The sequence below is a fragment of the Vespula vulgaris genome, chromosome 6 (genome assembly GCF_905475345.1).
Source record: "Vespula vulgaris chromosome 6, iyVesVulg1.1, whole genome shotgun sequence".
Classification (NCBI taxonomy): Eukaryota; Metazoa; Arthropoda; class Insecta; order Hymenoptera; family Vespidae; genus Vespula; species Vespula vulgaris.
Window position 1 is genome coordinate 6,987,501 of NC_066591.1, and position 27,099 is coordinate 7,014,599.

Below are 27,099 nucleotides of genomic sequence, written 5' to 3' on the forward strand. Positions count from 1 at the left end.
TATATATGGATATTTTCAGTATTTATAGTATTTCGTGGAGATAACTGGCATATATCAAATCTAAGTTATAATACCAAGCTATGAATTAACTTATAATTAATCTACTGAATTGACAAAGCGTTAGAAGATTTTTATCCTAAAATCTTAGATCCCCGAAAGATGAACTCCTTAATCCTGAGCATTATAACTATACAAAAGAATCTTAAAACATACATAGCAAGAGAGAGGCCGACGAAGACGCTACCGTCGCCGACGTCGTCGTCATCGTTGGCGACGACGTCGGCGACGGTCGGTGCACGTATGAAAACTAAGTCCAGGTTTCATTTGACTGGCTTTACGAGGGAGACATAAAATGGATTTTACTGTCGGGCTAGTTCGCCAGTTCTCGAGTTGGTAACATTGCTTTAGCGAACATAATATATCCCCTTTCCTCTTGACCCCCTATCTTCTTCCTCCCCCTTTTCCACCCTCTTTTCTCTCTCCGTTTCGTCTCTCTATCTAGCATTCTCTTCGACTCCTACGAAAAGCGAGTTGGCAGCTTTCATTTACGTCGTTTTCTACGATGTTCTCCTTTTCTTTCTCTCTGTTTCTTTCTCTCTCTCTCTCTCTTTCTCTCTCTCTCTCTCTCTCGTGCTCTTTCTGTATTTCCTTTTACTTTTCATCTTTTTCTCAGCACCATCTACGTTTTCTCATGCACTCCGAGACATTTCGCGAAGCAACGCGAAACTTTTCGCATGAGATGCATCCCGTAACCGGATTTAATATCCGTCCGGATATAACGTCAGGACGATCGTTAACCCGCTCTTTTTGATTTCGTTTCCTTTGCCTGTTTCGAACATAAGCGAACGTTGGATTTTACATTACTTCCTAACGAACTTTCGTCATCCCATTTTTTTTTTTTAATCAGTGAAAGCGATAGTGTGCCCACCATTTACCAACTTTGGGAGCTATCTTACTACGTTCGGATAAAAGTTCGAGATAAAATGGATCAAATCTTATTATACGCTGGAAAACTCACACTTTCTTTAGCACAAAGAAGACTAGTTTCTTACATATGCCTGGCAGGTTACATAAAAGAAATGTTATATAAGACAACGTACGATTAATTTATTTGTATTACTTCAATTACGTATGTACTACCTATACTAAGAGCTACATCTACAAATTATAGACTACGAAAGTGAGCATTAGACATTGTACATACATGTCGTTCCGTTCACGAAGAACGGACTACGCAGTAGCGTAATTAGATCTCGAAATTAGATCATGGCACGATAGATCGGATTCTTATCGTTGTTTCAATACGTCAAATAATATATTATAATCGTTATCGAATGGTAGTCCTGAATGAAATCATTTTCAAATCATTCTAATAATAGATAAATATATATACGTATGATATACTAACGAAATACATTTTAGTATTTTCAGATCGATCATTTTCAAATTTCAGATCGATCAGCAGGTAAATCGGCAAGGAAAAACGACGGGAGACAAAAAGGCCAAATCCAAAGAGGATCCTCCAGGGTGTTCTGCTCGAGAGGAAATGATTTTCGACTCAATCCTCGATAAAGAAAAATAGGAGGGTAAGAAAATGAACAATTCCACATGCGAATGCTGTCAAAATTGAAAAAGTGAACAAAGGATGTTTATGGTATAAAATTCTATTTTATTTTTTGTTGAATCGCGCGATTTCTTTTTCATCATATTAAAAGAATAAATTGTAAAAGCGGGAGAAATTCAAATTCATTATTGGAAGAGTTTTTGAAAAGTATATTCTGTGGCTCTCTCGCTCTTTCAATAGGTCAACGTTACTATTAATCGATCTTTTTTTTCTTCTCATTCTCTCTCTCTCTCTCTCTTATTCTGTCTCTGTCTCTGTCTCTTTTTCTCTCTCTTTTTCTCTGATACGGTAACGAAAATAGCATTTGTCTGCAAGTTGTCAAATTATACGATAAGTATACGTGTAGTATATACGTTAGTAGTATAAACATGTAGTTATGTCGAACGGAGAGAAGATTCTCTCGGGTTCCCTAATTTAAAATCGCAGTCTCGAGACTGTTAACTATTGAGAATAAATGACCTTCGTCACTATACGTTGGGGAACAAAATTACCCGAGAAAATCTTAAAATATATAACTTGTTACGAGCCGCTTACGAGCTCTTGCAAGAAGTGCTGTCTGGAATACAGTTGTAATTGTAAGAGATGAATACAAAGCCTAGGAATTTTTGGATTCCGAGGAATTTTAAATAATAGATCGATCTATAAAGCAATTGTGTTAGGTAAGACCTCGATATCATTGCCTCTTTTATTTCAAATAAAGTCGAAGTAACTGAAACTTTACTAAACTACTTTATTGATTGTTGATTACTCAAATCTTAAATAAAATGAATTTGAAGTAGTCTTGAAGCAAACATTGAAAAGGTTCTGTAAAACTGCATTCCTGGATAAAATAGATAAAGAAAACATAGAACGAGGAACATAAAGATGAGGCAAATTAAATCCCGTGTATCGTGTATTCGTCTCACTAATGTAATAAATTCTTGCGTATCGATGCCATATTTTTTGTTTTTAAAGAATTTAACCATATTATAAATCTCACATCTTTACTGTTTATAAGGCCATACGTTTGGGAAAAGTCGTTTTAAGAAAATAAATAAGAGCATTTAAAATAAGAAAAAAGAAACAAAAAAGTAAAAAAAAAAAATTTTTTGTTAAGCAAGGAAAGAACGATTATTCGTAAGAATCATCAAGAATGAGATGAGAATAGAAAGATCGAAAGAATGAAAATTAGATTTCTTTTTCCCTCTTTCTTTCTCTCTCTCTCTCTTTCTCTCTCTATCTTTCTCTCTCTCTCTCTCTCTCTCTCTCTCTCTCTCTCTCTCTCTCTCTCTCTCTCTCTCTCTCTCTCTCTCTCTCTCTCTCTTACGATTTATGAATGTACCGAAATTTTTAGTGCACTGCCGTACAGAAGATAATGTTAATATCAAAAATCATTTTCATAGAATTGTTTAGACTTAACAATATATAATAATGACAATGATGTTTAAATAAGAAAGGTATGATACAGACAAACACACCTAATCGTAGATTATGATTTCTAAGTAATACATGTCTCTATGAAAGAGTCTTTCTTTCTATTTGAATTTTAAATCGATTTCTTCTGTTCTGTATATTTCCACATAACCGTATTCTTTTCACGCAAAGACTAGCTCTCTAAAGGATAATATATATATACATATATATATATATATATATATATATATATATATATATATTGCATTATCGTTACAAACGATTTTTGATGCTCTATGTTAATCGGTATCGATTTAATAACAAATTTAAGAGTAAAACTTTAGAGAGAAGATAGAATAGCGTCACGAGTCAGAGTGTAATTTCTTTTTTTAATAAATAGATATTTCAAACACATGCGAGTAAAATAATAATAGTTCTTAAATAAAAAAAATAAGACGTTCTATACGAATGGATAATAAATTCGAAAGGATTGTCGATGACGTATTTATAAGAAACGCGTCAATGTGACTTATGATTTTCTTTCTACAACAACGGTGAAAACGTTGAACGATAAAAAAACTGACGTGATTTTTACGTATCTACGTCCGACAGATCAATAATAATCGTGCTATAATTCGGATCGATCATAGCATATAATAAAATAATACAGCTCGGAAAGTTTCTTATTTCTTCTTTCTACAGTGTGCAGTACATATGTATGTATAAGCGAAAGTACAGCACGGCACGTGCACCGAATATGAAAAAGTGCGAATGAATGTTGTGCGAGAGGATTTTGCACATCGTAAAACCGTACCCGTTTTTGTTTTTTATAGCTTGTAACCAGTCGGCAAAGAATGTGATGACTTAAATGAAAAGAAGTAGGATCAATGCACCTATATTTAATACGATCTTACCTACCTGTATTCATACATTCTTGTCCGTGTAGTTATTTATTCTACGATCTTCGGAGATAGATCATTTGTGCTACGAGGTAAAAGAAATACAACGTTTCATAGAAAAAAAGTATGTTGAAATAAGTATATGAGTGAAAAGAAATAAAACAATGGAAAGAGAAAAAGAGATAGGATCTCGAGACATGTAATGATCGTTCTTCAAGGATCGACTCTACTTTACGTACTTTTAATTGTTATACATATTATAGCATACAAATAAATGCTAATAAAATCAAGTGTGATCGGGTGTGCTTAATGCGGACACTCTAATTTTATTCCTTAGTTAATGACCGAAAGAATGAAGGTAGGTATAGTAATGTTTTCTTTGTAATTGAATTCGTTGCAAATTTGGATGTTATTGAAGTTTTTAATTATTTCCTTCTTCTCAATATTAATAATATCCACTCGATTTAAATAAAAGTAGTTGTGTGCATATATGAGAATGTAATTTGAATACATCAATTTAGCAATATTGTAACGCGAAATTGTTGGTGGTGATATATCTGTCGTTTAGCATTGAAGATTCTTCATAGGTTCTTTGCAACTGATTAAAATGTGTCTCGAGACAAATTTCACCCAATATTGTAATTTTTATATCATGTAACTATCCTATTAATCTCAATGGCGAATAATTTTTCTATCGTTTCTCTTTTCTTTTTTTTCTGTTTTTGATATATTCTCATTATATCTGAACTCTTTACAGCTTGTCGCATTATCTGTAATAATAATAATAATAATAGTAATTTATATAAATACCTCGATAGATGAAAAGAGTATATTACAATTAAAAGTTGAACAATTCTAACGACTTTCGATATTTGGTGTAGGAAATATAAGGTATAATATTAATCGTGATGCGACTTCACTGGAAACACCACAGAGTAAAATTCTCATCGTATGTATATATTCAAACTTACTTTTTTGCATCATCATCTGCACGCAATGGGTTCTCTACAACGATCGTGATAATATACGAACCACCTTGTAGTATGTATACGAATATCTCGGTAGGCAAGTACTTGCTTTACATGAAAATAATAAGACAATACAACATCTTACCTTTTGTTAAGATTTACTTTTTTAGAATTCTAAGAAATTCAAAAAGAAAAAATTATGGACATGCTCTAGCAACGTAACTTTAATTATTTTTACTAATTAATAACTCCTTGACTCCTTTAGCGTTTCATTTTATGTAATTTCTGTATAGTAATTATTTACACGCTTACTACCGTGAAACTAATCGCAAGGACCGATAAGCAATATAATTACCGCTGCATATATACGGCATTAAATACAGTAATGCTAAAATGTATCTACTTGAATATAGTTAAAATACATGCGATTTCTTTAATTTTGAATATTTTAACAATACAAATCGTATACACCAGGTGTGGCTACGTCGACGAGTTTCATTCCACCGAGTGTTTCTTTCAGTTACTGCAGGCAAACTTGTTTCGACCATTCTCTTAGATTCAAATCAAATCGATCTTGGTATCGATGATTTGCAAATCATGCGCCATGAATAATTTATATTATGTAGTTGATATGCATTATAAAAGTTTTATAATGTACCATGACTTTACAAAATTTTGCAATCAACGAACAAATGATAATCAATTTTAAATGATAATCAGTCATTTTTTAAATGTATGTATTTTGATAAAAATTATAAATGTAAAACTTAAAAATGAAAAAAAGAATTTATAAAAAGCTCGATGCACTTAGATTGATAAAGTGTAAAATAAGAGGGCAAATTATAAGGGGATGTTATTTACAAACATTCGAATTAGCATAGTCATACAATCCGTTATCTTTCATTGATCTGTTAAAGCCCGAGGTGAACGAATATATTCTCAAAATATCTACTTAATTTGTGAAGGTATTATTAGGGATACTCCTAACACGCCGGATGGCAATTGAACTTGTTGGTGGGCGTCAATGATTTAATTCATTGCCTCGAGCAAACCAGCAGTTTTACCTGTTAAATTGGTATGCATTTCTTTGCCGAGGAACACTGAATATCTTTGATTCATTGTCTCTACAGAATGGACTTTTAATTTCATAGTCTACAACAGTAGGAACAACTTTAATAGTAACTTTAGAAAGGAAATTATGATCTCTCGAACATTTAAATGATATTAGATGTAAGTATTTAAAAGGGATAGCAAATTCATAGATCTAAATTGTTAGCTCTGAATATTGAACGGACTTAACGGAATTATTACATGCTCTGTTAAGCAAAGGTAAGCATTGAATAAAACGTTTGGAATGTAGCAAGTACATTACACCAACGGTACTTGTATATGCATATATCATTAATCTTCGTTTGCAAAATAATCCATCATCTACAAAGCAATAAAAACAATAGTTGCATCCGTATGGTACATATATTTTCTCTTTTAAAAATAGAATTCGAGAAATTTGCTTTATTCCATTAAAAACAAATACGGTATATTTAATCTTTTTGCAAAGTTATTTGTTCTGTTATTAAATCTTTACACTATGTTATAATTAGCACGATATTTCATTTAATTCATTAAACAAATTAGTAGCAAATAGTTTTATTTAAAAATTACTTTATATATATTATCATATATATAATACGAAGAGTCTCGATGACTCACAATTTGTTTATTTCTAATAAAAGGATCCTGTTTATCGACTACGTTGCTAGATATAAGTTACTAATAATTTTCGCTAGATGTCGCTTCAATCACTTTTCTATATACGTATACACCAGTGATCATCTAATAACATTTAATATAAGCGAGTTGAATTTAAAAATGAAAATATTCTTACTTATATGATGTAATTAACGTAACAGATATAATATATAAAGTGTTTTATAATTTAAGAGTATATTTCGAACAAGGAATCTCATTTATAATTGGTGTTACACTGTTGAAAACGAGTATAGAGTATTCGTGATATTTTCTAACCTCTAAGTGTTTGGTAATACACTTGTTAACGCATTTTTCGCAACAATTAACTGGTAAATATATTTTTTAAATAGTAAATATATAAGTAGATAGATAATGCATCTTAAAAATACTTTTATTTTACTTGAACATTTATAAATTGTGATGATCAATAACAATATTATTGTATCCATGTAGAACCGTCTTGGTCATTTTATTCTTTATAATTTAATTGCAGTAACTATGAATCCAGATATACAGAAGAAAATTCTACAGTTTGAAGCTTTTATAAATGGTGTGCTAAAAGCTGATCTTGCAAAGTTAGAAGAAAAACTTGATAGTAAAAATACAGATATTGCTGAATTTCTTCAGCTAAAGAACATTATCACAACCTTTCAATCCAGTGACTTTAATAAAAAAGATTTTAAAACTCAAGTAGATATTGGAAACAATTTCTATGTTGAAGCTCATGTTCAGGATGTTTCGAATATTCTATTAGACGTTGGGTTGGGACACTATGTTGAATTTAGTTTAGAGGAAGCTTTAGTAATAATCAATGTAAGAATCAAACTTTTTGAAAAACAGATAGCTCATATACGGAAACAAATTGCAAGAACTAATGCCCATATAAAGTTAATTTTAATAGGTATCAGAGATTTACAAGGATTACAATAATGATATATGGTACTAAATTGTACAAATCAATACTTATACTTTCAAGTAGGTGTGATATATGTGTCATAGGCATATGTATATAATAAAACTCCAAGTATTTTATAGAAAATATATTTTTATAAATAAATGTATGTTTTTATTTATAGTTATATTGATTAAAAAGTTATATCTAAAAGATTATTTAAGGTCTTTGTAATTTAAATTTCAAGAATACTGTGTTTCATACAAATTAATTATATTGGTGACATTGATTGATTCAGTATTCTATAGGGCTGTTGCTTTGTTTCCTTGTTAAGTGTAATTGTGAAATTTTATGAAGACCTTGTAGTTAGTTTATATATATATTAGAGCTTGGTTAAAAATGCCCCAGTCTATTTTACGTCGTTCGATTATACAACATTTATAAGGCCTTGTATACGGCCTGATATTTCATTTTTTTCGAGATAATCTTCAACGAATTATTCATGTCTGATTGGCGTAGTATACCTTCTGAAAATAAGCATAGAGAATTTCTTAAGAAATTCAGTGCTATTTTAATTGATTTCGCATTCGAGAGTGTATCGCGAGATAATCCTGTATCAAGATGGAGAAGTGCAAGTTATTTGCAAGAAATTTTAGACTTCGATTTGTTAGAAGAACCAAAACCACAAAAAGATCTCTTGTTGATAGCAAATAAGATCTTGAAATACAGTGTTAAAACTGGCCATCCATACTTCATGAATCAACTTTTTTCTGGGTGAGTTTTACTCGCGATTCTGGTCAATTACCAGTTAGTGATTCATAATTATTTCCATGTAATTATTTATTTGTATAGATTGGATCCTTATGGCTTGGCAGGGCAATGGTTGACTGATGCTCTAAATGCTTCGGTATACACGTACGAAGTAGCACCCGTATTAACTTTAATGGAGAAAACCTTGACTAGAAAGTTATTGTCTATGTTTTATAAGAATGATAATGGATGTGAATTCGGTGATGGATTGTTTTGCCCAGGTGGATCTTTTGCGAACGGAACAGCTATCAATTTAGCAAGATTTTCCTTTAGATGTGAGAAAAAGGTAATTATTTTGTTTCCATCTATTGTATAAGAAGAATATGTAAATTAAAAATAATCATCTTTCTTCAAGGATTCGATGGTGAAGCCAACTCTCTTTGCTTCGGAAGATGCTCATTACTCTGTATCCAAATGGGCAAATCTTTGCAATGTAGATGTCGTTCTCGTGAAAACGGATGATTTGGGTCGAATGAGCGTCGATGATTTAAAGATCTGTATTCGGCAGGAACAAGAAAAAGGCAGTTCTTTGTTTATGGTCATGGCTACAGCTGGTAATTAATTTTGTTTAATAAATATGAAGTGATGTAGTAATTATATACTATATTCATCGACAAAATTTTCGAAATTTTAGGAACGACGGTATTAGGTGCCTTTGATCCATTGATCGAAATAGCAGAAATTTGTCAGGATTTGAAAATATGGTTACACGTCGACGCAGCCTGGGGTGGTGGTTTAATATTCAGTAAAAAACATTGTGGTCTTTTAAGAGGAATAGAGAGAGCAGATTCTATATTGTTTAACCCTCACAAATTACTGGCTGTCCCACAACAGTGTTCCTTATTTTTGACAAAGCACCATAATATTTTGACCAAAGCACACTCTAAGGGAGCTACTTATTTGTTTCAAAAGGATAAATTTTACTCAGCTGATTTAGATCCTGGAGATAAGTATTTACAATGCGGACGTAGGGCAGATGTTTTGAAGTTTTGGTTTATGTGGCAAGCTAAGGTAAATTACAAGCATTGTTTTAAATATTTTTATAAACCTTTTTATAAAACATATTTTAAATGCTCTTAATCAGATCAGAAGCATATATTATATGAATCATATTTCATATATATTTGAAGCATCTTTGTTGATGCGAATTTAAGACTTATGCATGCTAGAGAAGTGGTTCTCTTTTCCCTGTATTAGATTCTGAATGCAACCACTTATGCAAATATGTAGAAAACTAGCCTTCATAGCACTTTTTTCCCCTACCTTCTTTTAAGCGTGGATCTTGTACTTTAGCATTTAAGCCATTACGGTTGAGGTAACGGCTTAACAACTTCGTAGAAGTAAAGGGCTTGCATGCTCTGTATAGAGTGTTTGCTGGTGTACTTATGCATATATTAATCTCCCCTGTAGGGATTCAGAATTATCCATACCTTATTCATTCAGTGGCTTTTTAAGATTCTAAAAGAAGCGTCTGAATTTCTCAAGAGTTCAGCCGATAGCAGTATTTTGGACCAATAAGTTTTAAATCTTACATGAAAGAAAGTAAGAATTTATTAAGCCAATGAGTAATTCTGTTCATTTGATATAATGATAACTAGAATGATGCATCATTTTTAAAAAATATATATTATAGTATGATATATGCACATACATATATAATTTCCAAGTAGTTAAATATATGGTATAATTATTTTAATGCTTTCCTTACTTTTAATTTAGAAATGATCTAATTTTATGTCGTAAGATGTATTTAAATTATATAAATAATTAAGATAAAAGAATTTTCACTCAGCTAAAAGCTAAGTAAATAGATTAATTCATAACTTGAAATATTATAGAATAAATTTGGTTGTATGTGCTATTGAGTAGTATATGCATATAATGCATGTTTTTTTTTTCTTTCTTTTATATTATTTATTTAGATTAACATGAATTTTTTTATATTATTTGACCACTTTACTAACACTTTCTTTTTACAGGGATCATTGGGTTTTGAAAGACATATTGATCATCTAATGTCACTGTCAGCTTTCTTTAAAGATGAGATTGAGAAAAAAAAACATTTTGAGTTAGTGACACAGCCATGTTTCATCAATGTATGTTTTTGGTTTATTCCTTTGCATTTGAGAGATAAGGATTCTATATGCAACTATGAGGAAGAATTAAGCAAGGTAAGCATTAACTACTTTATAATGGAGTTTTAGATATATTCATCTTAATTCTAATTTTAAGTAGAACTTATTTGTTATAATTAAGACATATATTGACAGTGGTACATATTAAGTATATGTAAAATATATAAGTGTAAAATTGATTTACCTTTTTTTTCGATATTATTATGTATGTACATTCTCTTTCTATTCAGAAGTGCAATAAGAAAACCTTGCATATAAGAAAATCAATTTACTATTATAACATACGAATAATTGATTTAATTGGCATGTTATCTACAGAGAATATTTTTTAAGTTACTGTTGAATGTTGATAAAGAAACTAATTCATAAGTTAACTGTCGGTTAAATAGGTATCATTTCTTATCGATGAATGCATACATGTATACGTATATGTATATGTACATTTATATGTATGTATGTATGTATGATGTATGTACGTATGTATATACATATGTATGTATGTATGTATATCCGCACTATATTCTATAAATTATGAACTTGATTAAGATTATAGTGAAATTAAAAATTGATTCGTCTTAATATTTCTAAATTGTTATATTTTCTGCTTTAGGTAGCTCCTAAGTTGAAGGGAATGATGACAAAAAGAGGTAGTTTAATGATCAATTATCAACCGTTACGTGAGAAACCAAATTTTTTTCGATTTGTTGTACAAAATTCTGGAACAGATATGCAAGACATTAATTATGTATTAGAAGAGCTTGAAAATCTCGGAGAGTCCTTATGAATTCCAATGTGAGGTCACATGTAATCAGATATTTTATTAATAGCTTTTTTTTGATTTCTTCTTTATTGTATCCACTTGCTGCTTTTAGCACACGAGATTAGAATACTATACAAATACTTTCTTAAGTTCTCTTGATAGACAATTTAGAGACGGAGATCATATATTCATTCATGTATACAGTATATATGTCCCCGATCGAATTTCGAATTGGTGTTAGTTGTCCTGCTAATGAGACACATTAAATTCGTGATACTAAGGTAGGAGGTCATTTCGTGATTGCGTTTGTCCTACAGCCCTAACGGCCTCACATCGTATGCGAACGAGCCGGCTAATCCTGATACGACTGACAGCACACAGGGAAGCCATATATTCCATACTACTTTGCTCATACTGACTTTCCATGACTGTACAACATTATGGTAGGTCTCTGAGTGCTCGTAAAAGGGGATAATGTCAATAATGAGTGACACCTTTTCATTTGTTTTCCTTTTTATTTTCTTTTTAATCCTTTTTTTTTAGTGTAACATACGTAATAGCTCGCTTTGAAACAATCGATTTGAAAGACCTATTTTTCGTGATAGCAGTGAACTTAGCGAATCGACTTAATATAAAAGGAACGAAAGACTTCTTTCGTGTCAATTATTAATTTCGATAGACTTTGATCAGTTCGGTTTTCATTGGATTTTATGATATTACTTTCAGCTAATTGCTTTTTTGTTGTTGGCACGATCTGTTAGCGCAGTGGTGCACGAACTATATTTACTTGCGACCTTTTTTCTTAAACGTATTTTTTGTTATCAATATGTAAGTTAATATGTATTGATAATAATAATATTATTTTGTTATTTCTGCACATAAAATTCATAAAAGTTTCCTAACGCCAATAGTAATCAGGTGATTCTTCAAAAGGTCGTAACATATAATTTATTCATTACTGTATTAGCTTATGCGAGATTTTTATATGCTGATCTCGTACAAGTAGAAAATATAGGATAATTGGATTATTAAAAATATACTCGAAAGTCTTTTTTTAATTTTCACGAACGGTAGATTCCTAATTATTTTTAATTTGATAAATAATTCGGTAATCATGAGCATAAAAGACTAAAAGCGTGCACGGAATTTCGTGATCCTTGAACGACGTTAAAATGGAATATGTTGACCTCATTCGAAGATTAATTGCAGTAAAACGGCCTTGACTCGTCTGTGCAATCATAAGTTATGTTTATGATTTGAACTGAAACAGATGTTCCAATTTGATTATTTATTTCGTTATAATACTTTCTATTTTCATCATAAGTTTATAATACAATAAAATTAATTAGCTAATGACAAAACTTAGAAATTATTACAAGTCATTTTCATTATACTGCAATAAAGTTTATTAGTGAAAATTGTTATTGTCTTGGCCCAAATTTACATACAATAAAAAAGTGTGTAATGCATAATTTGTAATCGTAATTTTTTAATTTTCGGTTCTTCGTTTGATCGACTTTTAAAAATGATAAAAATAAAGTTAACGATAAAGGAAACGATACCATCGCTTTATTAAATATCGTATGATATTTAATAAAATAATAGAAAGAAAGAGTAGCGATTGAAACGATTGAAAAACGAAATTAGAATTATTCAAAATTCTATATATCGCGCGTGGTATTGCCCTAGTTTGTTACGCTCCTGAGCATAAGCCTCTACTAGGGGTGCTTGCCCTATGGATGAACGTAAGTTGGACAGTAGTCTAGTGCCCTGAAAGACGGCGATAACGTCGGCATACGCGAATAGAAAGTAAAACATTTCGTATAGTAGTTCAAATGTCATCGGATATTTACAGAATCGAAACGCAAGATGCGGAAAGTTTCCCGACTTGTGGATCGCAGGTGCGTCATTTTAGTTTCTTTTTTCATTTGACTCACCTCTTTCCTGTAAACCTGCGCATCGTAGACTTTCTGGATCATCGTTAAATGATCTCTCCAATCAAATTCTTTAAAATCGGATTTTATTATTTTTGATAACAGTAATTTTTTACCTTTGAGAAATTAGACGAATTCAAAGACGAAGTGCCGAGATTGGACTGCATCGATCGATTGCGGCCAACTAAAACAACCACAACTTCGAATTTAATCGTTCCAGAATGTTGATAAATAGATGTCATTTGCGCATACAATTGAGGTATTAATATTGATTTAAAGAGACGAATTAAATATCGAATCTTGGGAAAATATAGTTGTAAATAAAATTTTCGATACCTATCGTTTCTCATAATAGATACTTTTTCCACATATTTTCATTGTATCTAATAAAGAGTTTTTTTTTTATGCGTTTTAGTGCATGTATTATTTTTTTATAAAGATCTTGACTATTGTAATGTCATTTTGTTCGTTATCGAAAAAATAAGTTCATGTTTTTCATGATATTTTTACTTAAATGCAGTAATACATCACTGTACATGTAGCCTTGTAATTTATATTTGTTCGTAAGCAAAATCGAGGTTAAAAGAGTAATTTTACTTGTAGATAGGCATGTAGAAATATTTAAATAAAGATCATTTTTTTTAAATATTCGAAATAGTTTTTTTTTATGTATTTATTCATATCGAAATATAATTCAGAAGTATTTTACAAAAATTTATATAATGCATCGCGAGAATTAATTTTGGAATGAAAAGTTCAAGAACAAATCTCATGTTGTTATTTTGATCATCGTAGGCGAATACGATCTTGTTTTCGAGAGGCTCTTAATAGGTAGCTATGTATACTTCGAGCTTGTTATAGTTTTCGTTAAAATAGTCGATGAACGGTAGAAGATCGTAACCATAAATCAGAGTTAAATTATAGTCAAGGTTTTATTATATAGATATATAATGCAGATACATAACTGAGCGTACATTTTTGTTATCTTTATGTCTCCATGTTGAATGTATAAAGTACGCTATTATTATCGTTATTATTATCGCTATATATATTGCATTATTATTACTTTTTTATATGGTTATCTTTTTATTTTTTAAACATAATTTAGCAGTGATTGATAATTACAAGAATAACTAATGGCAATAGTTATTCTATGGAATCAATTTTAAGGAACATATTATGTAATGCATTGAACATATTATTTTGTTACGTCAGGAGATCGAAATGTCTCGTAACATTACGAATCTTTTAATCCTTTATGCTATGTTGTAACTCATCACGCGTTTTAAATAAGAAAGCATTATTCGAATTTCTATTATTTTAATTTATGAATCGCGTATTATATTTATATTAAGGTATGTAGGATTTCGTCAATGAACTATCAATATTTCAATTGTATGTAGGTACAAATAAGATTTCTGAGCAAATTTTATTTCAGAAATGAATTCTGTATTATTCTTTATGTGAATTTATAAAAATTTCGATGAAGTTAGTACATTTTCATTAACGAGAGATAGCTTTCTCGATCTTATTATTCTGATAACAATGGCTAGTTGGGTAAAAGTATTTTCCTTCCGCTTTTAGAAGGATTTAAAGAAAAAACTTCTAATGAAACAGTTAACATACGACTCTTTTTTAGCGTGTAGAAACTTTACACATTACATCTACCTGCATTTATTCCTTTTGTTCGGTCAGTTTGATATATAGGGTGGAAGATATGCGTTGAAAATAATCGTTTTGAGATTATAAATTGCATCGATCCTCTTCCTGCATTTCCCTTCTTTCGTTTTAAATATTCTTTTCTTTTAAACATTCTTTTAAATATTCTTTAAATTTAAAATAGATTAAAGTATAAATTGATATTTGAAATTAGAATAGAATAAATATTTCAACAGACGTCTTTTCGTTTTATTTTGTATTGAGGTCAATTTGAAAAGATTGTGGCATTACTTCTTCACTAGGAATGCATGACTTTGCAATGTATTATCTATACATATTATAACTGCTAACTCGTTATTCTGTCATTCTCTCGTCGGCTACCATCGACGACGATTGCCGTTGCACCGGTATCCTGTTCCTCCAACGGACCCACTCGTTTCTTCTTCCTATTTTCATTCGCGAACGAACGAACAACGCTATTCAGTCAGTGTTGATATTTTTGCTGTTGTTGCTTGGCTCTCTGGAATATTGGACTTCGCTCTTCTCTTCTCTTGGCGAACTTGAACGATAGAGCATGGACATTGCAAGGGTCTACCATTATCTCTTCGAGGAGATTGCAGGTGAACGAACGTATTAAATATTTTATTCTGTGTTGAATTCCTTTGTCCGTTAACGGTATTCCTAGCTTAGAATATTTTTCATTTCTACAGGATGATCCAGAATCGATGACCTAAGCTTTTCGAGCAATATTCAATGAAATAAGCATCAAAATCTTTTATATATATATATATATATATATATATATATATATATATATATATATATATATAACGTAACACTTCATTTAGTTGATAAAATAAATCAATGAAAATTGTTTTCTTTCAAAATTATTTTATCTCAAAATATACAAAACGTACATGAGATATCAAAAGTAGAAAAAATCAAATAAGAACTAATCGAAAAGTACAATAGTGTAAAAGTGTTAAAATTGAAATTTATGATTATCTTTTATGATAAATGTGAAATGTGAAGTTAATATTTGAATGTCTTTATTAACATTTTCTTGCATAATCTAGTTCTCGAATTTTGTAATATTTTAAATATATATATATTAACATTTTTAATGTTTGGTCTTAATAATTTTCTAAGATCTTCTATTTTGTAACATTCTAATGATTGCAAATATATATTTTAGATCCCAGAGTGGCAAAATTTCCCCTGATGCAAGATCCGTTCGTAGTGATGTTAATCCTGGTTGTTTATCTAGAATTTGTTCTTCATATTGGACCTCGTTATATGAAACATCGGAAACCTTACAAACTGAAGAAATTTTTGATTGTGTATAATTGTTTTCTCGCAATCGCAAGTGGAATCGCATGTTATGGAGTAAGTGAAGTTAAATTTTTTATATTAACACATTATACATACATTATACAAGAATGATAATATCAAGTTCATTATACTTAAATATACATGAATATATTTTCGAAGATATTCTCTCTTTTATAGATTCTCACGTCGGGTTATACAACGAATCTTTCTCTGGGATGTGAACCTTTTAATATATCTTATGATCCCGAACCTCTTAATGTGAGTAATGTTATAAATAGTAATAGTAGTAATAATAATAATAATAATAATAATAATAATAATAATAATAATAATAATAATAATAATAATAATAACAATAATAACAATAATAATGATAATAGCATCGTGATTGAAAGACATCAGACGGTAAATATTTAATTACATCAACGAATTCACGATACATATCAGATGTCTTAGTGATATAAAATATGAATTATTTTATTAAATAATGAAATTAATTGATTGTAAAGTAGACGAGAATTTTTCTGGAGGAAAGGATTTCTATGACGAATTATCGATCTTTATTAACTTTCTCTATTGATTTGTAGATGGCTAGTTGGGTTTGGCGGGTCTTTATAATGAAGGTAATCGAATTAAGCGACACAATCATTTTTGTTCTTCGAAAGAAATACAATCAGACATCTTTCCTTCATGTCTATCATCATAGTTCAACAGTCATAATGGCATGGACGGTTTGTAAATATGTTCCAGGTATGTGACATGAATGTTAATTGCTTCAATCGAATTTATTAACGATCGATCAGAATTTTTTTTATAGAATATGTTTATTATAATCTTTACTAGTAAATTATTTTTACTATAAATTATTAAACCTTTAACTAATAATTATTTTATACTCTTTTGAATAAAGAATATATAAACAAGTCATTATTTTTTTCAGGTGGCATGTGGACTTTCATAATGATACCGAATTGTATCGTGCACGTATTCATGTACACTTATTATCTATTGGCTGCTCTCGGATCAGAAGTAAAAGAGAAGATTATGCCGGTGAAAAAATATATCACGAAACTACAAATGGTATGAATTAATATAATACCTTCTTCCTTTTGGAAACAATGAAGTGATTTTATAAGCAGAAACAGATTCTTGCATTTTTGTTTCCATTAAAAAAAATTCAATATCCGATTTTCCGTTTTCACGATTCGTTGTGCTCAACTCGCTTCCGTCTTTTCTTCCTTTTAGACCTGATCTTTCTTCTCACCTCCTTCTGTATCGTGTTCGAAGTTTACGAAAAAGCAACGCTTTTCTTTGCGAGCATTCGAATGGAAGATGCATATATTGCACTTTGTCCCGATATCCGTATTGTAACGTGCATTTTCTTTCGAAGCAAAAATCGACGATGATAAAGGCACTTTACTCGTGATAACGTTGCTTTTTTTTGAAAAAAGAACATTTTAACTGTTTCATTTATTTATTTATTTATTTTATTTATTTATTTATATTATTTTACTTTTTATATTATAACGATTTATGGCTTAAAAGAAACACAAAAACAGAAAATAAGACGTGTATTCCTTTTTCCTTTTTTCTGAAAATATATTTGTATGATTACAGATACAATTCATCATTATGCTGTTGCACACAGTTCAGGCACTGATGCCCTCCTGTGATCCAAATAAAAAGTTTGTTGCGTGCATGTACATGATGCAAGTAACTATAATGTTGTACCTGTTCTGGGGCTTTTATAAAAAGGCTTATACAAGGAAGAAGTTGGAGTAAAAAATCATCGGCGTTATATATGATTGAATGAATGAAATATAAAGCTATTAGAAATTTCTTACGTGGGGTAATAGGTGGATGAATATATTTTGCACATGCATATGTATGTTTATATGCATATGTGTGTATATATATATCAATTGAATTTTGCGAAATTAGGCTTTTTCATCGCATTGATCTTAAAAACAAAATATCTTCTAAGACTATGTTGTATTTTCTTAATGGTACGCGTAACTATTGAAATTTCTCTCTTTTCCATTATTTTATTCCGTCTTACTGTATGATGGACAACGTCACATCGAGCGTTAGTTTCGTGCTCTTTCAATTAAGCCATAAGAAATATAAAGTTTGCACCGATGAGTTACCATTGATGGTTTATAATATATTCTCAACGTTGTATCATTAATTCTCTAAGATGATTCTTTTGTATCGCATAAAAGAATAGTCATGAATATTTTTGCAAAAAAAATGCGATTAATTATAAACCATATATAAGAATATGATTATCCTTATGCGATTATAAGTGTAAAATATTTCAAAATTGCTAGGAATATATGAAAAAGAAACAGACTGGTGGAATAATATTACGTTTATTAATTAATAGCTTTTTATCTAAGCTCGTATGATTGTGGATGTATTTGTATGGACTGCAGGAAGAAGGGTTAGGGCTTATATAGGGTTCCATCGTTTTCACACTCTGAAATTAGCATAGCGGATTAGTATGTTCGTGGCTTTAAGTCGACACGCATGGGCTACCGCCGATAAGAGTTTATTAACGTGGAAGTGTATTTATCTCAACCCTCGGGGTCTCGTGGGCCCTCTGCGTTGTACATTCTTTGCCTTTCTCTCGCTCTTCCCTTCGGAGCCATTTAAACGCTTTCACGCATTGGCTTTTTTCTCTAGACGGTGTATTTCGACTCGTGGTTCGTTCCTCCCATAATATAAACTATTAAATAACATTTTGAATAAATAATTTCGTATATACTCTTGAGTCGACGATGCTAAACACATCGTTGAAATAGTAATGACGTATAAACGTTATACGAATATACGACACGAACTTTTCTCTAGCGAGACATGTTGTCTTATATATTTGAATAAATAACATTTCTTTCGTATTATATTTTGACGTGTCTTTTATTTAAGAATATAATAAGAATATTGTTGTGTATTTAAAAGATTGCATATGTGTATCCAAATTTTTTATTGCTTGCAACGTGATATTTATTTTTACAAATTGAAAATAATGTATCGAATCCTTTTTACAAATTAAAAAATCTTGGTAATTGGTGGAATATATTTTTTAAATAATTTTAAATAATTTCCAATGAGTTTTTCAAGGTACGGAGAAAATTGTACTTTTTAGATTCAGTCTAGAGTGGATTACAGATAAGTAGATAAAATTTCGAGTACAATATATATATATATATATATATATATATATATATATATATACACATTTCCGAATTATTGATTTTATTTTTAATTAAATCCGAACGTTCGATGGTTCAAAGGATTAATTAAAAATTTTATCAGGTATCGAAAGTTATCGGAGAGGGCGCTAAATTCAATTTTCCTCAAAGCGATTTCCGAGTTATGAAAGTTCACTCGGTATAATTCACCTACATAAAATCTACCGGATAAGGGATACTATTTACGTTCTGTTAAAGTATATGCGTTCTATATCGATAAAACGTTTGCTCTACGTGCATTTAAAAGTAAGGACAAAAAATTTTTGTATTTCGGAAATTTCAATAAAAGCGTCGATCGATTCATAGATCGTGGAAAGTTAGCGCAAAACTCAGTTGCACTTGGTTTTACCAGAAAAGCAATCAACGCGAGGCTGCTGCTGTTGCTGTGCTCGCGAAAATAACGATCGAACCGACGCGTGTGCGGCCTATGCAAATTGCAATTGCAAAGGTAGCGTAAACTAGTTGGACCGAACGTGCTGCTCGAAAGAGGGCGAGTGGAGACTCATAGGAGGGAGTCATTTTTTGTTCCCTTCTTTCTCGAAAATTTTCATTCCCTATCCGGTCTCATTATTGCCGGCCATGCGTAGTCGGTAACTCTCGAATTAACGGCTCGGCCAATTTCCTGAAATTTATAAGGTGGGGTAATGGCACAGACGCCATTGCCATATTACGATCCTCCATTACGATCGCACGGTATACGACATAATTGCTTGCTTAAATAGCAGAGTTTACGCATACAGTGTCGGGTACAACTACGTATATGTGTGTATATATATATGTATATATATATACACGGTGTCTCAGTAATTCAGTTACAAAACAATATTTCCATTACTTTTAATGATACGAAGAAATACCGAAGTAAGGATTTGTTTGATTCATATGGATATATATTATCGTGATTTTTTCTCAAGATTATTTTTTTCAAGATTTCGAGATCATCGAAGATTTTTGAAATGGTATAGGAATCTTAGCTATCATGTCGCGATAATGAATATATGTTGTCCCATTCGAAAGAAATATTTCATGACTTTAAAATCTTGCAAATAATGGAAAAATAATTAATTTGTACCATAATGTATGTATGGCGTTCTGACTCAAACAATTCATTCTTTCGATATTACTTTGTATCGTTAAAAATAACGGAGATATCGCTTTGTAACAGAATTACTGAGACACCCTATATTCTATGCTCGTTCGCAGGAAAGCACGAAAGCTCATCGATTGTACGAAAACTACTAACTCTTTCCTACGATACCGACAGAACGATTCCAAAGCTTCTTTGGATTGTCTCTCGTAATCGTATATCTCGTCGAAATTTCTCTTAGCTTGCCATTCACAACGATCGTTACGAATTAATCTTTAAGATTTCGGGTATAGTCATTAAAACGGTAGACAATTTTAGATTTTCTAGGAGCTTTTGAACTATAATAAAATTTACATGCATATACAGATTCATTGAAGAATCATGTTGCGATAAAGCAGAAGCGAATTTAATATCGATTATTCGTTGATAGGATAGAAAGAAGATTAGATTTGAATAGAAGTTTTAGAAATTAGTTTCGTATCCGGTGCTAGACAAGGATCACCTATCGTTCTGTATGCCACTGCTCCTTTCACCACGGGGGTTGAGTTTCGGAGACCGTAAATAGGAACAGAAGTGGAGTTCCCACGGGGGAAGCGGCTTAATTAATTGAACTTAATCTAAATTTAATTTAATTTCTCCTATCCTATATCCTCGACGACGATGGCCATGTTCTATCACTGTCCTGTGTGTCTTCCGAATTGGACGTTTAAAACGTGAACGAACGAAACAAGATGGAAATAAAATGCGTCCTTTCTTAGATGGAATCGCAAGAGTTCGACTAAAATCCGGATTAAAGTAATGAGGATAAGAAAAAGAGAAAGAGAAGATGCGATGATTTAAGAACTCCTGTTGTGTAATTCATGATCTACACAAGAAACTTTTATCTTAAAATTACGCGAAATATTTGAAGAAAGATATAAGTGATGATTTTTACTTTTATCGTTAAACTATTCGGAGTCATTTACATTACAAAGAAAGAATATTTTCAATGTCTTTACGAATATTATTAAGATACATCGTTTTTCCTTTTACGCTTTCATACTTTTACGTGATACTAAAGTATTCGTGTAGGTGACGTCACGACAACGGAAATTTATCAAAACGATTATCTCTTGCATAAGATCGATCCATCCTCGGTGGGACAATGCATCTGCAATTTCTCAGGCAACGCGTTAGCACATGGAACTTAAGCAAATGGTGGACCCGGAAGATTAATGAGCGCAAGAAGAGGAATACGATGAGACGGAGAGGACATCCCCCTTTTGGCGTTAGGATGATATAGAAAAAAAAGAAAAAGAGAAGGAACATGGAAAATGGAAAGAGAAAGAGATAGAGAAATATCTCTTCCTTCGAAAGGAAATCTCTTGCAAGGGCTCAAATTTTCCGTGCTATTTTTCCTTTTCACTCGTCAAACCTGCGTTTCAATATCTCAAGGAGAGAAAAAAAAGAGAGGAAAGGGACAAGTGAAGTTCGAGCCATGTGTAATCTTGGATGATTTACTTTGGGTGTAAATCACCGTTGTTACAGGTGCCACGCTCGAAATCCACCGCAGCTCGTTTCTCTTGAGAATTTCGTGAGATCGCTTCCGCGGTCCGAGGAGAGTTCCCGGACCTTCGCTTATATCGAAAACTTTTTCGAACTTATTTCTCTTCTTTCATTTTCCGTACTTTTTTTCTCCCCTTTACCTTTCTTTCCGTATTTTTCTTTTGCTTAGAATTTTATTTGAAGATAAAGGAAACTAAAGAATACAAATTTGAAATACGGCTGGTATTTCTGTATCTGTATAATTCGAGAAAAAGACTCGTCTTTAGAGAAAAGAAGAGAAGGAAAGAAAAATCTTGAATACTTGTGTTAGATTAGAGACGTTCTCGTGCCGTCTTTCGAAATTTATTAGCGAATATCGATGAAATTCGAGCGCGGTTAGACAAACTCAACGGTGGGAAGAAAGAATGAATGAAAGAAAGAAGAAAAGGCAAGAAATGCAAGGAAGAAGAAGAAAAGAATGGTAGAGGTTTATTGAATTTCAAGATTGGCCTCGTATGTAAAGTATCTAAAAGGAATCGCATTCATAGAATCCACGATTGAAAATTTCAATACGATTTATTTTTAAAGAAATCATAGACATAATGCGTCTCTATAATTATGACTATTAGTATCATAATCATTAAAATGAAATTAACGATTTTTATAAAGATTAACTAATCGAACGATTCAAAAATTATTCAAGTAGAGATAGATTCATATGCATATATTAAATTTACTCAAAGGAAACGATACGTCTCTAAGAAAATGTTCTCTGCCATTTTGATACGATAATTTGATATTTTTTGTCAAAGAAACCGCATTAAGCAGATAAGTAACTACGTTTCCTTTATAGTATTCGGCCCTTCGGTTGTAAAAACTCAGTTATTTGTTGGTAGAGTTTTACATATCTTATTCGTGAATATTCATCATTGAATTGGAATAAAGAAAGTTTTATTTGCAAGAAGCCGCTCGACCTACTTTGTTACGTTACTATTTTCCAATCGAAACTTCTCTCACAAGAATTTTATCTGAACAGAAATTTTTATCAGGGATTAATTTTCTTATTATGAAAAAAGTCTTGATCTATAACATTTTTTCTATCAAGTATGGAGTCTCGTTTCACGTAATTCGAGTATCGATTCACGAGGAAATCACTGGAAAGAAAATACGAAGGGAGAAAAAAGTAGAATGTTCTATCTTAATTTCTAAAGTCGTTGGTAAGTAGGGATGAAAGAGAGGGATGAAAAGAGAAGGAAATAAAGACGGAGAGAGAGAGAGAGAGAGGAGGGGGAGAGAGAAAGAGAAGAACTTAAAAGGGAACGTCGTTGATGGAGTAACTAATGAGGAAAAGCGGAGGATAATGTCGTTATAATAAGTATCTGCAGCGTTGGTGTTAAAGTAGTGTTTTATAACTTATACCGCACTGGCTACGATTTTAAATGATCTCGCGAACGTTAAGTGACTCCAAGTGGAAGTCAGATAGCATTTTATTACCATCGAACATCCACCTCGTCTAGTCTACCATTCCTTTCTAAATATCGGCTACTCATTTTCATTGTGAACTCAACGAAGACTCGATACAAAGACTTCCCTGGTTTTGTTCTGATAACCATTCTTCAATAAGATAAAATGATGCTATAAGACCAAACAACGTAACGTTTTACGGAAAAGAAATCGTAGAATCTTTTTCGTCGTTTCGAAAACAAATAACTGTAGCGGGTAAAAGCACAAAGGGGTTAAGTGCGTCCACTCTTTTCGGTGCTGTTCGATATCCGGCGTAAATGCATCGCGGCGATCGTTCGGTGAAATCCTTAACACAGAACGAAAGTTCTTTTTCTAGCTATCGGAAGAACGTGGAATCTTTCCACATGTAAGCGTTGAACAGGCTTCTTGTACAGCACAAATGCGCACTCACGTTCATCGTCCTTTTCTAAGAGGTTCCTTTTTCCAATTGCATATTCGAGCAAAGTATGAGGACATTTTTCTGAGAAGTTACCAACCGAATAAACGACTGACATATGCAATGGTAATGCGGTTCCATTGCTCTTTCTTTTACTTTCTCTCTCTCTCTCTCTCTCTCTCTCTCTCTCTCTCTCTCTTCCTCTTTCTCTCTCTGCTATTTTCCTTTTCCAAATACATCTAAAGGTACCTGAAATTCAACGTATTGTATTTATGACAAGAAATATACCGGAGTCAATTTCCCAAGTACATTCCTTTATGGTCATGTTTTAAATGTATAGCTTAACATTAAATGAGAAAACATTGTAAGATTCTTATCGAGTGTAGATGGCTAGATCATATTATTATCTTAGACTTCTCTAAAATCTTCACTTCAATTCCGTAAAGAGACTTATTGAAACTTTTATATTGAATGTTAATCCAACTCTTTTCATCTCGTGATCTTCGAATGAATAAAAACTCTTCCCGAAATTGAAATTATACGTAAGATCTAGTAATACATTGAAAAATCTGATTCTTTCAAATCTCTCAAAATACTCACGAACAATCGGAACTCATCGACACGTGCAAAACATAATAGAAAACAGAAGAATGGAAAGATAAGATATGGTAAGGGTTGTTTGAGGAGGGTTGGTTTGGGGGTGGGGAGAGATAACGGTGGTCGCGGATATCCAGCTCACTTCGGGTCCTCTTCGTCATCCTGCGGCTTGCCGGAGACAGCCGCAGAAACTTGGAAATTTATGGTCTTGCGGCCTGCGGATTTTCGTTTTCAACCGAACGATCCGTCGTTGGAAATTCCACGCTCTCGTACGACGAGAAGAGAACGCCGATGGGGACTCAATTAATATTTATGGGAATGCTGCCATTTCCTTTTGCCTTTCTCTCTCTCTTTCTCTCTCTCTCACTATATCTATCTATCTATCTATTTATCTCCATTTCTCTCTTTCTCTTTCTTTCTCTCTATCATATTCTTCTCTTTGCAACTTTTGGCATTATAGGAACGAACTGCAGGATCGGCAGAGCTTTATAGACGACTACACAGGAAAGGAAAATGAGTTACGTTTCGCGATCAGTCCCTACGTTTTGTCGCTTTTATTTTATACCTCTGAATTTGCAGGGAGCACATTTACCAAGGATACAAGCTATTTGTAACAATTTCCAGTTTCTTCGAGACTCGTATTGGTTTTTAAGGGGAATCATCGAGATAGAAACTTTTAAGTTTGAACAATTACTTCGATTTCATCACGAAATTATCCTTTAAATCTTGTCGCTTTTTTAATTTCTTTATTTTTATTTTTGTATTTTGAATAGATAAAATGATTAAAACACAAAAAAGTCAGAATCATTCAAGTAGATTAAATGTTTTTATATGTTCCTGTTTCGGTATATTTCTTTTGAAAGCTTTGATCAATTTAGGCAGTATTAAATCTATATGGATACCTTTTTCATTAGCTAACAAGATTTTTCTATTACTAGTAGTCTGTATGAGAAAACGATATTGATGGATGTTGCATCTGTAGTGGAAGAAAAATGAAGTAGTGAACGATTCTGGGTTTAGGAAATTAATGAAAGTAAACACGGAATTCATCTATAAGATACGTTCGTACAGTATTGCCTCATACGAAAATATTGAAATTGATATATTTAAAGAACATCCGATAACTGTTTATTGAATGTACAAAATATTTTTTCTCGTTTATTAAAAATATGTTGAAAAGAATAAACTTCCTATGAATGTTTCACTATTTCGTTCTTTAAAATTCCCAATATTTTATACGAAGAAAAAACCGAATTAAAGCAAATATTATTTGAAAAATAATTTTCATCGAATACGATTCATTTAGCATTTTTTGTTTTCGAATTCTCTTGTATTTCTCTTCGATTCATAGAACATAATATGATCGTGACTCATATAAGGGAGATATCGGTGCATGGTCTTGCTTTAAATTCCCAACACGAGGACTGCAAACCGGAAGCTCTGGGAAATTGAGAATAAAAGGACGAGGAGGAAAGCGTGAAGGATTCATAATTTTTTTTTCCTCATTTTTTTTCATCTCATGCGGTGCAAGCACTACACATAGTATTTGTATATGCACCTGCGTGTTCAGATATGTGTGTGTGTTTATGTATATCCATGTACGTGGTTTGGTTGGTTCCGGTTAAAAAGCTCCGCGAGAAGCGTGTAACGAAAAATTCCCCGGACGGAAATAAAAGTAAATTAAAGCGTTCGTGCTTTGCCGGTTGTTTAAAATGTAACAGCCAATTACTGGCTTCCCGCTACCACGGAGTCGTCGATCGCGTGAACGATCAAAGCTTTACTTTCTTTTCTTCATGATTTTTCTCGAGGAAAACTCGCATCACGAAAGTATACCAGCTCCCTATGAATTTTCCTCAGTTATGTTCACCGAAATTTTCATATATTTAATTTTAGTATCTCCTTGAAAGTTTCGTATAAAGAAAATGCCTGTATTATGAGTGTTAAAACGATGCTGTGTAAGACGTGTAGTGGCCAAATAGCTTTCTGCACTTTACGATCGTACTGTTTTTGACATTGAGGCAAATTTTTCGAGTGACTCGAAAGAGAAAAGAGAAAGAGAGAAGAGAAAATCTTTGTCTTTTCGTCGTATTCTTATCGTTTTTTATACTCTTCTCGATGATCCTCAAGAGGTCTATTTCCGCATTTTTTTTATCTTCTTGATTCTTTTTCTCCCTGTCTCCCTCCCTCTCTCTCTCTCTCTCTCTCTCTCTCTCTCTCTCTCTACAGTGAGTTCTCTTAAAGTCCACCAATTCACTGACCGAACGAGAAAGTCGACGATTCGACTGCAGGAAAGGTTTGGAATTATCCGCTTTCCAGCGGATAGCCAGTTTTCCAAGGTACGATTATACTCGAGCTATGCCCGGATATCCTGGCGATGTCGGAACGCTGCTACTAGCCATTCTCTTTCTCTCTTTCTATCTCTCTCTCTCTCTCCCTCTCTTCCTTCCACTTCTCTCATCTTTTCTCCTTCCCTCTTTCACGAACATTACTACGCAGCGCATCCTCGGCTTTTCGCTAGCTCGAGTCGAGGAAATTGTTTCGCTTCTGGAGGTTGTGAACGCATCTAACCATGGATGATAATCC

At 32.1% G+C, this 27,099-nt stretch overlaps 3 protein-coding genes across 12 annotated transcripts in view; all 3 read left to right on the forward strand.

Annotated features, from left to right (window-relative positions):
- Positions 1–4,205, forward strand: part of LOC127064767 (protein doublesex-like) — a 63,662-nt gene extending 59,457 nt beyond the window's left edge. For all 10 annotated transcript variants that reach the window (XR_007781829.1, XM_050996316.1, XM_050996313.1 and 7 more), the window contains one exon: positions 1,454–4,205. The gene's annotated coding sequence lies outside the window, so the exon portion shown is untranslated. The remainder of the gene's footprint in view (positions 1–1,453) is intronic.
- Positions 4,206–6,688: 2,483 nt separating this feature from the next.
- Positions 6,689–7,689, forward strand: LOC127064907 (protein UXT homolog). The gene is made up of 2 exons (XM_050996562.1): positions 6,689–6,961; positions 7,126–7,689. Exon 2 carries the CDS (start codon positions 7,131–7,133, stop codon positions 7,560–7,562), a length of 432 nt encoding a protein of 143 aa, XP_050852519.1. The 5' UTR covers positions 6,689–6,961; positions 7,126–7,130; the 3' UTR covers positions 7,563–7,689.
- A 330-nt stretch (positions 7,690–8,019) lies between these two features.
- On the forward strand, positions 8,020–19,059 carry LOC127064906 (cysteine sulfinic acid decarboxylase-like). The gene is made up of 11 exons (XM_050996560.1): positions 8,020–8,298; positions 8,377–8,620; positions 8,690–8,888; positions 8,969–9,345; positions 10,314–10,505; positions 11,080–11,116; positions 16,018–16,208; positions 16,332–16,412; positions 16,742–16,904; positions 17,095–17,234; positions 17,772–19,059. Exons 1-11 carry the CDS (start codon positions 8,027–8,029, stop codon positions 17,934–17,936), a joined length of 2,061 nt encoding a protein of 686 aa, XP_050852517.1. The 5' UTR covers positions 8,020–8,026; the 3' UTR covers positions 17,937–19,059.
- The last annotated feature ends 8,040 nt before the right edge of the window (positions 19,060–27,099 follow it).

Bases quoted from the DNA above. Each gene is read 5' to 3' on its own strand.
- LOC127064907 (XM_050996562.1), top strand. From the start codon at position 7,131: ATGAATCCAGATATACAGAAGAAAATTCTACAGTTTGAAGCTTTTATA.
- LOC127064906 (XM_050996560.1), top strand. From the start codon at position 8,027: ATGTCTGATTGGCGTAGTATACCTTCTGAAAATAAGCATAGAGAATTT. The intron at 11,117-16,017 runs GTAGTTTAATGA...TATATATTTTAG, and splicing joins GGGAATGATGACAAAAAGAG to ATCCCAGAGTGGCAAAATTT. The intron at 16,905-17,094 runs GTATGTGACATG...TATTTTTTTCAG, and splicing joins GGTTTGTAAATATGTTCCAG to GTGGCATGTGGACTTTCATA.